This window comes from Sminthopsis crassicaudata, chromosome 6 (assembly GCF_048593235.1).
Source record: "Sminthopsis crassicaudata isolate SCR6 chromosome 6, ASM4859323v1, whole genome shotgun sequence".
Taxonomy (NCBI): Eukaryota; Metazoa; Chordata; class Mammalia; order Dasyuromorphia; family Dasyuridae; genus Sminthopsis; species Sminthopsis crassicaudata.
This window is the reverse complement of record NC_133622.1, coordinates 37,532,978-37,545,182: the sequence shown is the minus strand read 5'-3', so window position 1 is coordinate 37,545,182 and position 12,205 is coordinate 37,532,978. Positions and strand designations below refer to the sequence as shown.

The 12,205-nt window shown below is 34.8% G+C and overlaps 1 protein-coding gene across 6 annotated transcripts in view; it reads left to right on the top strand.

Moving 5' to 3' along the window:
• Positions 1-12,205, top strand: part of FRYL (FRY like transcription coactivator) — a 190,615-nt gene that overhangs the window by 143,983 nt on the left and 34,427 nt on the right. For all 6 annotated transcript variants that reach the window (XM_074276869.1, XM_074276873.1, XM_074276871.1 and 3 more), the window contains 4 exons: positions 1,743-2,350; positions 4,406-4,503; positions 8,283-8,453; positions 10,011-10,151. In XM_074276869.1, coding sequence (XP_074132970.1) covers positions 1,743-2,350; positions 4,406-4,503; positions 8,283-8,453; positions 10,011-10,151 — 1,018 coding nt within the window. The remainder of the gene's footprint in view (positions 1-1,742; positions 2,351-4,405; positions 4,504-8,282; positions 8,454-10,010; positions 10,152-12,205) is intronic.

Below are 12,205 nucleotides of genomic sequence, written 5' to 3'. Positions count from 1 at the left end.
CCCCTCAATGCTCTGGAAAAACAAAAAAAAACAAAAAAAAAACCTGAAAAGTTAATTAAAAATAATTCCCTTAGGTTCTTTACACCTACTACCAGACAAAAGTAAGTCTCCAGAGATGGAAAAGCTTGGAATAATAACCTAGAAGATGGATTTCATGTAGAGAAGGAATGGGAGAGGGTGAAACTGGAAACACATTCTGGAGAACCATAAATTCTATATATTTCTTTTTCTGATTTCAGGGAATTGCACTCTCTCCCAACTTAGAAAGTCCCTAATCGTTCTTCCAATTAGAAATCAATTTACCTGATTTAGATTCTGGTTAATTCTTTATTTTAATTAATTGTTCTTCTTTGCTTAATTGTTTTTAATGCATTAAAATCTATCTCCTCTTATATTCTGGGTTCTGTATCAAAAACTAAGGAGCCCTTGTCCTGATTTATTATGCACTTGTCATGCATTGCTCAATAAGTCAATATGTTCAGAAGCTTGAACCTTTGTTTCTGCAAGTACTTTCATTTTTTTGCACTTGCTACAACTTGGGTTTAATTTAATAGGCAGGAGAGAGCTTATTTTTACTTTTTTTTTTTTTTTTGAAGGACTGGTGACTTTAATTTGACAGTGATATATAGAGTATAGAAGTGGGGAGAAATTGGGGGGAGGGAAACCAGTTGGGAGGCTCTTAGAACAATTTTGGCAAAAAGTAATTCAATCTTGAAATAGGGCTATAGCTGTGAGAAGTTAAAGAGAGATGTACTGAGACCCATTAGGAATTAGAATTAGCAGGAATTTGATTTACATTTGAGGAATAAGGAAGAAGGGAGTATTGTTGGGATTTTGAGTGTGGCTTAAAGAGTGTTGATAATCAATAAAAACAGGAAAGTCTGGAAAAAAAGAATTTAGAAAATATTTGGTTTGTGGAATAAGATAGGTCACTTAGTGTTAACTAATGATAGTAGACATAATAAGAATTAAGCTGAGGACAAAGTTGATCATATATACAAGGTTGACATTCTATTTTATAAATAGTGTAAATGTCACCTTATTGCAGAAAAAATAAAAAGAAATTTCTCCTTGAGCTAGACAAACCCCAGGCCAAGGAAAAACATGCCAGAGGAGAATTAAAAACCAACCAAACAAAAACTGTTTTTGATTCTAAGTTTCGGGTAACTTTTTAATAGGACATTATCTTCAACTAATGTATATTTTCTGCTGCCACTGCTAGTAACAATAATGATAATGGCAACATTCACAATAGTATTTAAGATTTATAATAATTATAATATATACATCTCATTTTATCTCTACAACAACCCTTTTGGGTAATGCTGTTACTTATCCCCATTTTACAGAGGAGAAAACTCAGACAGAGGTTGGCTAAGTAGCATGCAGCCAGCAATGTCTGGGGTAGGATTTTCCTTAATCCATATCCAGCTTTTTCACTTAACTGCCCTGATTTGTAACTTGGAAAGTAGCTCAATGCATTGAGAGTTTAAATGATTTACTCATGATCATTCAGCCAAGATGGGTGAAGGCAAGATTTTTCCCTAGCTTAACTCCCACGGTATCCTTTGGGTCTGTTTTCAAGCTTTGAGAAAATGTATTTCTTCATATGTAGGAATTTAACACCCTGGGGGAAAAAACACATCTTTATAGATACACACTGTTTTTTCTTATATGGTTATAAGGCTATTAGCAAAATTGTGATTTACATGTACAGCTTAAGCCCTTTCTTTGTTTTCTAGAACCTCATACCATGATCCTGTAATGGGAAACAAGTTTGCAGCTAACAGGAAAAGCACTGGACAACTCAATCTAAGCACAAGCCCCATTAGTAGTGGCAATTATTTGGGCTACTACAGCAATGCAAGAAGTAACTCTTTGAGACTAAGTTTAATTGGTGACCGAAGAGGTGACAGGCGAAGGAGTAACACACTGGATATAATGGATGGACGGATAAATCATGGTGGCAGTTTAGCAAGGACTAGAAGCCTTTCCTCTCTGAGAGAGGGAGGAATTAATGATGTGCAGTCCACTACTGACCCTACTAACTTGATGGCCACCATATTTTGGATAGCAGCATCCTTGCTAGAATCAGATTACGAATATGAATACCTCCTAGCTCTCAGGCTACTCAACAAACTGCTCATTCATTTGCCTTTGGATAAATCTGAGAGCAGAGAGAAGATTGAAAATGTACAAAGTCAATTAAAATGGAATAATTTTCCAGGTCTTCAGCAGCTTTTCCTTAAGGGCTTTACCTCAGTCTCTACACAGGAAATGACAGTCCACCTCCTCAGTAAGCTCATTACTGTCTCCAAATACACTTTGGTGGATCCTTCCCAATTATCAGGTAATGTGAAAAATATTGTTCTAATACCTTTGTTTTGAGTCAGTGGGTATAAGTTAATCTTTATGTTGAAATTCTTAGTGTTTCTAATTTTTTTGTTACTGTCTAAACATATTACATTGAATTAAGGTAAATCATTGCAACAAGTTGAATGAGGGCTTGTGTAACATGCCCTCCTACCAGTTACTATTACCAGGCTGCCCTAGGCCCAGCAGAGTACCTTTGACCACTGACCTTTGCAGTGTCAACTCTACTGGCTCGCCTCCTCTGAGGCCTTCAAAGGTCTCTGGCCCACGATTTCTTGAATAGTAGTTTAATAACTGGTAGCGCACTTAAGAACAGCCACGTGTAATCTTAAAAGCCTTTATTATACCCACTCACATAATGCCCTGACTTAATGCCCTGATTTATTAACTCCTTAGTGAACACCTGGTCTGAAGACCCACGTGTTCACTACCAAACTCCGTACCTCTCTTGGCTATCTATCAGCTTGGCTCAGCTACCCCAGGCTAGGGAGCCGGGTTAAAGAGAGCGACTGCTGTCTGCAGTGGGTACACACACAGCCAACCAGCGAGAGAGCCATCATCCGTTATGAAGCTATCTCAATATGGCCAGGATCCCACCCACAGGGAAGTCCTATATCTAAAGAGATTACTTCTGGGTCACTCAATCTCCTGTTGTGCTGTGCCCGCCCACTTAAAGGACCCTTACAGGCTCGGTATGCATTTGAGGCTGCTAAAAATGAGGAGACATGCCCATTTTCTTCAACATGATTCCGTTTTACACTTAGTAGCAAAGAACTCTCTAGATGGGTAACTATGTGGTAAACCAGTGAAAGGGAAGAGAAAAAATTCTATGCACAAGCTTAAGTTCAAATGAGATTTTTTTTGAAGAGAGTTCCTCCACATTTACATCCAGATTGGTTGCTAGTGTGGTAGTTACCTCAATATGACTTTCCAGTTCTCCCCCACCATGCTAGTGTGCGCATGTGTACATGCGTGCCCCCCCTTTTTTTTTTTAACAGGGAAAGGTTCTAAGTTTCAAAGTGATGGTTAGTAGAAAACTGGGTATTATACTAATAATGTTACCTTGGCTTTCAACCTTATACTTTCAGATTTTTGGTTGAGGGCATAAAAGTATGGAATTAGAATGTTTTCCAATTTATTTTAAAATGTCTGACAAAAAGTATGTGGAAAGTCTTATCTAAGACCTTGGGTGCTCTGGTGCCATTTGAGCCCAGATGGACATATGGATTTATAATTGGGGAAACAACTCATAGTTTCGAGGATTTGAAAAAAAAAACAAAGAAAGAAAGCAGAGAACAATTAAAACTGCATAAGCATATAAACATACATAATAGTTGACTAATATGTACATGTGAGTCTTCCCAGAATGTTCTGCCTCTTAATTGCCTGACATAGTATCACAATTGAGATGGGCTGTTTTTTTCTTTTTAAGTGAAGAACTAACATGTAGATGCTTATGGCTTTTTAAAATTGAGATATATTTCATTCAACTGATAACTCATGTCATCCTATAGAAGCAATTAATATTGATTTAGATTCCCTAGATGAATTTTATGGGTACAGAATTCCAGAAAGCAAACATATATATCTCATCAAATTTCATAGAAACTACCAACTCTATGAAATGAGTTACAGTAATAAGTGTAGTTTAAGGGACCCTGTGGTATATAGACTTCAACTGCTGTAGTTGACATATAAGAATTGAAAAAAGTATCACTAATAAGGCAATCACAATAGACTTTGGATAGAAAGTACCATCTGCATCCAGAAAAAGAAATATGAAGATTGAATGTAAATCAACACATGATGTGTTCACTTTTTCCTGTTGTTTTTTTCCCTCTCCTATGATTTTTTCTTTTTGTTCTGATTTTTCTTTGTCAGCATAATTCATAAAACAGTATGATTAAAAATAAATAAAAAGAAAAGAAGAAGAAAAGAAAAAAGTATCACTAACCTGATTTTGAGTTTTTAGTCTCCAAAAGTGGACAATGACCTTTGATGTGTGTGTTGTTTTTTTTTTTAATGTCTGTAGGTTTTCCCTTAAATATCCTGTGCTTATTGCCTCATTTAATTCAGCATTTTGATAACCCAACACAGTTCTGCAAAGAAACAGCTGGTCGAATAGCAAAGGTATGTAAATATTATGATTTCTAAATTGAAACCTTTCACTATACGGTCTTCTGGTCTTCCTTTTAAGTCACTCTTAGAGCTTTTTCACTATCACAATGCTCTTTACAGAGCAATATATTTATTTTGCAAATTGTAGTTTCTGAAATACTACTACTTGTACTGTTAATATCTAAACATTTCTAAACTGATAAGTCAAGGTAAATATGGAAAAAAATGATGGTAATAATAAATTGCTGCTTTAACTTCTATGTTGGCATCAGTAGATAGGAAGGTATAGTGAATCTCTCCTTAATGTCTTTTGCCATTGTCAGTCCCTAAATTAAAAAGAAATATACCGTCATATTTATACATCTTTCTGTCACACGTTGTGATGCCGTGGGCTTCATGAGAAAGCATGGCTGGGATGTGGTGGCTTCTCATATTTCTAATTAGACTCTGACCCTGGCTTGAGTTTTCCCTTTAACTTTACTACTGTGATGTTGGGAGGGAAACGTGATGACAAGATGAATCATTTTATCAAATGATTTGGAATTCAGTGGATAATTTTACTAGTCCAAGATTTGAAAGGGTAAAAAAAAATAGAATTACAGATTTAAAAACTGAAAAGGATATTATAAACCTTCTGGTGCAGTCCTTCCTCCCCCTTCCCCCCAACTTTTTTTTTTTAATACATGAGGAACTTGTGGCCTAGAAAGTTTTAAGTGTCTTATCCAAGTCTACACAGCCAGTGAATGGCAAGTTAAGAGGAACTGAAATTGACAAGTTAAGTCCATGATATGTTATTAAAAATGGATTAGAATAGCTGAGGAAAAATTATGGTGATCAGCAGCTTAAGCTTTAAAATTTTAAAAGCAAACAAAACCAACAAAGATGAGCTTCAAAAAATGAGTAGTTTTTTAAAATCAACTAATTGACAAGTTTTAGATAACAAAATAGAAGTATGCATGTCCTAGGGAAAAAAGGGGGAATTGTTGCTATATCAAGGAAAGATTTCGTTCAAACACTTTATAGAAATTGAAAATATTAATAATCCTGTATGCAAGGAATCTGATAAATTGAATTTATACTAGCACAGCAAAAGCAAACCGTAATACATAATAATATTGCAAGAAAAATTGAAGACTTAAAAAATAATGATAATGAATAATAGGTCATTTGCACAGGAAATAAAAAAGCAGTATGCTGCTCATAATCAAGAAAATTTTCCTGAACTAAAAGACAATCTCAGCATGCATATTGGCTTCTCTCTTATTTGTGATAAAGAATGTTTATTTCCTTCCTGTTGAGTAGTGAATAACAGGTTCCTCTCTAGATGTCTTTAGTCGGCAGGAAGTAGATGAGCTTTGGGAAATTTAGATTGAATCTTTAATTGCTATCTCCTTTATATAACTCTTGAGTGGTCTTTGTGCTATTTTGTGAACACTTGTTATGCAAATATCTTCATTTTAATCTCACCCAAGTCATCATCTTCTAAGCAGTCTCCATGTACTTGAGAGTCTCGGCATGGGGCCCCACTGATTAGGAATGGCCTTCATGTACAGGCAAAAAGTTAGGACATCAAGAAATTTATATTGTCAAGCAAGATAGTCTTTTAATCACATTTTGTACCAGTGTCTAAAATCTGTTTCAAAATGACATTTTCTTAAATGTTACAAATTTTGCTCAGATAAATTTCTTTTTTCATAAAACATAGAATCCTCTCACAGAGACACACAAACACATGTAAGATATTTGGATGCATATATTCTCTGTATCTTTTACATATATGTACAGGTATTGTATACATATGCATATATACTATGCATATGCTTCCAGACAAAGAATCAGGAATTTCTGAAAACAGAATCTCTGTTTTATTTGTGTGTGTGTGTGTGTGTGTGTGTGTGTGTGTGTGTGTGTGTAAAATTAGGTACTTTAGTATTCTGGATGTGAAGACCTGGCTTTAATTTCTGCTTCATACTTATAAACCATGTAATCATGGCAAGTCATAATTCTTTTCCACCTCAGTTCCCTGATTTGGAAGATAGGTATCATATTTCCCCAGCCAGATAGTTGGGAGGATCAAGTGAGATAATGTAACACAGATCATTCTTTATTGACATTTTAAATGTCAGCTATTATTTTAATCATGTCTGTCTTTTAAGAGAGAACCTAATTTTATTCTTTCCGCAAGTTTTTCATATTCTGAAGTATTTGCACAGTTGTGATATTTTAAAAGCACTTGGTAAGGTTTCTTTTCATATATTACAGATGTTCTTTTATCTCTTACATAAATACCCAGATAGCTCAAATATCAGGTTTTAAAAAATATTTTGAGTGCTATTTTTATGGAAAATAGATATTTAAGAAATGTATGAAAATAGGCATCATTTTTAAAAAATCTTTTAGGGTATTTCATAGGGCTAATATAATTTCTTACACACATTACATCTGGGGTCTATTCATTGGTAATGCCTATTGATGATATTGAAGGCATAGTATAAGATCTGTAAATCCTTTCTTACATAAAATTATTCATTTGACTCTTTTGGAGAGGAGAAAAGAAGCTGAGACTGGGCCCTCTTATTTTGCCCAGGAAGACTAGGAATAAAAAAGGCCTTGTTCCGGGGCTGACTGCCACAGAATCTTTGTCTTGTTTCATTTCGGTTTTAAGCTCCTTTGCCCCTTCTTAGGTAGGCTGGACCTGACTTCCCATTCTATAATCCCTGCTCTTAACTCCCAAGACCTTCCCCATATTTATAATGAAAACATTCAGTTGGTTTTAGCTGTCCTGCAGCTCAGACCACCAAAGCATAAACTCGAACTTATTCTGCTCTAGTAGCAGATGTTATAGGCAAGTCCCACCACTACCCATGATCATGGACCAGGCAATTTACCTTTGAGAGCCTCGTTGGAAAAAGAGGAAAATAACACTTTCACTGCCTACTTTAGAAGTTGTAGGGGGAAGAAATGCTGTGCAAATCTTAAAATTTACACACATTTGACCTGCACTATTATTCTATAAGAACCCTTAATATCATTAGTATGGATATTTTCTCCATTGTAGGTTACAGCCTTTCCATTTCTTCATAGATGTAAAAACCTCTGAGAGCTCCTCTGTCTGAAAAATTCATCAACTTGCAGTTAAACTGGTGATGTGCTCCTAGGACTGTCCGTGGATAACATACATCATAGTTATTAGGCCCATACTTAGTCTTTCTCAACATAGTAAGAGCTGGCAGAGCTTTGGTTCTACTGGCATAACATGCCAGAACCCTAAGGCATCTTGATACTCATCAGAATAGAGTTTGAATAGAGAAAAAATGATAAGAATAGTAATTTATTGTAGCTTATTCCATTTATATGATATTCTAATGTCCTGACACGATGTCATAATGTCTTTAAAACTATATCTAGTAACAAGTAGGTTTCAGAAGTGCCAAATTTCCTTCATTGTCTTGTCAGTGGAATGTCTTGGAAACTTTGACCATGTGATCATAGTTGATTTTCAGACAGGTTAGGGGCTTGGGATGATGGATTTGCAGAACTGAATGGGGATCTCTTTGAACTGCTTCAGATGTGTCAAAGCCCATGAAGAATTAGAATCTTAGAATTAGCTTATTTCTTTCAGCGTCTTAACTGAGAAGTTTTAGATTAGACCAGATTTCTTGTAACCATATTAATGCACACTTGTACTTCCTTTTAATTTAAATGTATTAATGTAATCATTTGCCTCGAGTTTAGACTTTAATGTCTTTTGTTGTTGTTTTGGTTTTGAATGAAAAACATTTATTTTCCAGGTCTGTGCAGAAGAAAAATCACCAACACTTGTCAATTTGGCTCACATGATGAGTTTATACAGTACACACACTTATTCCAGGGACTGCTCAAATTGGATTAATGTAGTGTGTCGATATCTACATGATTCTTTCTCAGAAACTACATTTAATCTTGTAACTTATCTTGCTGAGGTAAATTTTCTTTAACTTGTTAATCTGCCTATTTTAAAATTTAATAAAATTTTCCATTTAACTATGTTTTTCTAGTAGCCTTTCTATCTAACTGTATTCAGAGTACTGTCAACTAATTTGAGGTGTAATTTAGTTGAGTACAAAACAATTTGCCTTCTCTTAAACAGAAAGAAAAATAGTTTCTCTAGCCTCCAACTTGGGAAAAAAATGTAAAAAGCTCCTCTGCCTTGAAAATGGTGGCAAAGTCAGTATTGTTCAGTTAAATAATTAACTGATTAACAACTTCTCTCCTTTACCCCATTCTATAATGTATGCTATTCACAAATTCCTATTAAGTAAATTTTTATCCTGGTATTCATTAGAAGTCTGATTTTGGTTCAAAATGAAAAAAAAAATTACCTTCTGACCAAGAATCCCACTAATAATACAGTGAACGTCACCAAAATCTATCAAAAAGAAACCAGTTTTGCAATTAATGAAGATCATCTCCTTTTTCAAACGTTTTGATTGGTAGTACAGAATTTCAACATCTGTCAGTGTTCAGACCCAAGGCTATATAAAGACAAGCAAAAATTTGAACAAAGATAGAAGATTTGTAGAATTGGTAACTAAAACCAAACTTTTCTGTGTACTAATGTTCTCTGCTACAAAATGGGCCATTGCTGTGACAGTGATAAATAGGGACAGAGGTAATAAGTGATTTTGCAGTCCATGTCTGTTTAAACATAGACTAAGTGACCCTGTTCAATTTGGAAAGTTCATAGCATGTCAAAGTTTACAAACCCAACTAACATCTACTTTTTAATGATAATCCCAATAGAGCAAGATAAAGAAATAGTTTCATTTAAAAGGCCCAATTGACGAAACAGATATATCATTCCCAACTCCCAGGCTCTGTAAATCCTCTATATGTCCATCAAACTACTGACTACTCTGAAACCAAAGTAGTTTTAAGTAGTATACTGAAGGTATAGTCTAAGGCTTGAAATCTTTTATATTGTCATGGTTCACTAGTGCTGATGTTTTCATATTTTAATCTCCTCCCCATATCTTATGTTTAATTGTCCCAATTAAGATGTTGATTTATTTATTAGCTTCGCCAAATATAAAGGTTGTTCAAAATGGATGTGTTAAGAAAGATTGAGAGGAAAAATAAAGCTCCATTCTTTCCTCTTTCTTAGAAGTAATATTATATTCTTCCAAAGCATAGAAATTTATAATAGAAACATTGTTTCTGATATGACAAGGTTAGCATAATCCTCTGAATTTATTATAACCAATTGTCAAATCTGCAGATTACCAAATTAAGAGAAATGCTTTATTTCAATATCAAAAAGTGTTTAACGCTTATTGTTAAATACTGGTGTTTGCATATGCATTGTATCTTAGGCATATACAGCTTAATTATGCTATACTTTTACTCATTTTGATTTAAATTTTCTCAAGCTGTAGCTATGTTTTTACACATCATAAACAAGTATTTTCAGTATCTTAGTCAAGAAAAAGAAACTTGTCTTGTAACCTGACTAAAGAATAACTTTGTCACATTATTTTTAGCTTTTAGAAAAAGGATTGTCAAGTATGCAGCAGTCCTTACTACAGATCATTTATAGCCTTCTGAGTCATATTGACCTCTCAGCAGCCCCAGTGAAACAATTTAATTTGGAGATCATAAAGGTTATTGGGAAATATGTACAGGTGAGTCTTATTATTAACTTCTTAGAAAATATTTATCTGAAGTCTCAAGTATTAAAAGAGATTATTTGACTGTTTGGGATTTGTGATGCTCTGTACTGAAATTTACCTTTAAATGGTTAATAAGTTTGTTAAGGAAATTGGTATTCAATATTATAGAGGATGTTTAATTTAACAAAGAAAGCAGACTTTTTTGGGATAATTACTTTGTCCTTTGAGGTTTGCAAAACTAACCTATGATTATTTGTTTGTGGAAATGCTGTTAATTGTTGTGATTTAAAACTGTTTTCTGTTTTTCTTTTATTATTAAAATTTATTTTTTCATGTGACAAACATTTTTCTACTCTCCTAAGCTTTCTATCAATCAAAAAAAGGAAAAATCCCTTGTAATAAATATAATGATGATGGTAATGATGAGTAGTATCAATATACATATTGTCTCATTTGATCCTCTCAGCAACCTTGAGAAGTTGATGCTGTTATTATCCCCCTTTTACAGATGAGGTTAAGTGTCCAATGTCATAAAACTAATGTGTCCAAAGTTGAATTTGAACTTCAGTTTCCTTGACTCCAATCCCAGTGCTTTATCTGTAGCGCCCTCTAGCCACCTACAATATTCATTTGAATTAAAATTAATACAATATTTTTAATATTCTGTGATTAAGGTAGGGCAGTTAATTGGCCCAGGGCTAGAGCAGTGGGCTTGGAATCAGGAAGATTCATCTTCATAAGTTCAAATACAGTCTCAGAATACTTACTAGCTATTGTGAACCTGGGCAAGTCACTTCACTTTGTTTGCTATAGTTCTTCATCTGTAAAAATAAGATGTGGAAGGAAATAGCAAATGACTCTGGTGCCTTCCCCAGAAACTACCCAGAAATGGAGTTGTAAAGAATTGGACACAGTTCAAAGGACTGAACAACAAAAGCCTATTAAAGTATTGAGATTGCTGACTTTCCAGTAGAGTTCCCTATAGTGTTAAATGTAAGGCAGAGTTATTTGTTGTTTTAAGCCCTATTCCACACTAAAATTAGGAATTTACTGAGTGAGAATCATATTTCCTTACAAAAGAATATCTGATTCTTCTTGAGGTTTTATTTTTCTTGTTTAAAACAAAGATATTACCATCTTGTATTTATGGCAACTCCAAAAGTTCACAGGAATTGTTTAAGTTCCTATTTTTTTTTTTTTTTAGAATGCATTTCTTTAGATGATACCAGTCATTTACACAATTGTGCCCTTGGTGATCTCTTTTACATTTGGAATATAACTCTTAATGTAATTTATTGGAAGTATTGTCCCTGGAGAAATTTTGGCTTTTTACAAAAAGCTTGTGCATTAATGCCTGGAGTCTAATTACTTGCCTGAAAAATGATGATTCTTTCCCCATGTTCACAAGTTTACTTAATGTTAAATATGATTATTTACAATACCATTCTCATAATGACTCTAGAATTGTCTGGACATCTTCATTCTTGGCAGTCCTGTACTTAAGGAATCGTCCTTGGGCCAGGTCATACTTGATTAAATGGATGACTCAGTGCCACCTCAGCTCTGCCTCTGTGCAGCTCTTTTTACTTTTTTGCTTTTTTTAAGTGTAGGATTTTTTTTCTCCACTGATTCTAATGGGAATCACCAGCTGAAAAAGCATTAGAGCACAGGAACCCAGGGAAGGGTGACTCCAATGACTGATTATCCACTGGTTTTGCTTCCAGTTCAGCCCGTAACCCCAAGCCATTGTTTGTGGAAGAGAAGCAACTTCTATGAAGCAGAAGCCAGCCATTTTGCCGCCTGCTCCCAGTGCTCCCAAGAGCCACCCTTCCTAAAAGAGCAGGGCCCTCTTAGGAAGGGACAAAGGGTAGTCCGTGCCAGCCAGGCAGACCAGCTCTACTCTCTTAACTGCCATGTTCCTTCAGATCCTACTGGAGATGGCCTAGGACCCCAAAGCCATCACCTGGGAAGCATATCCTCTAGTCCCAGGTAGTGAAGACCCAGAAAAGGTTTTGCTAACAAAGGCCTTAGTGTGCTATCTAATAAGTAATGATCACAGACTAAAA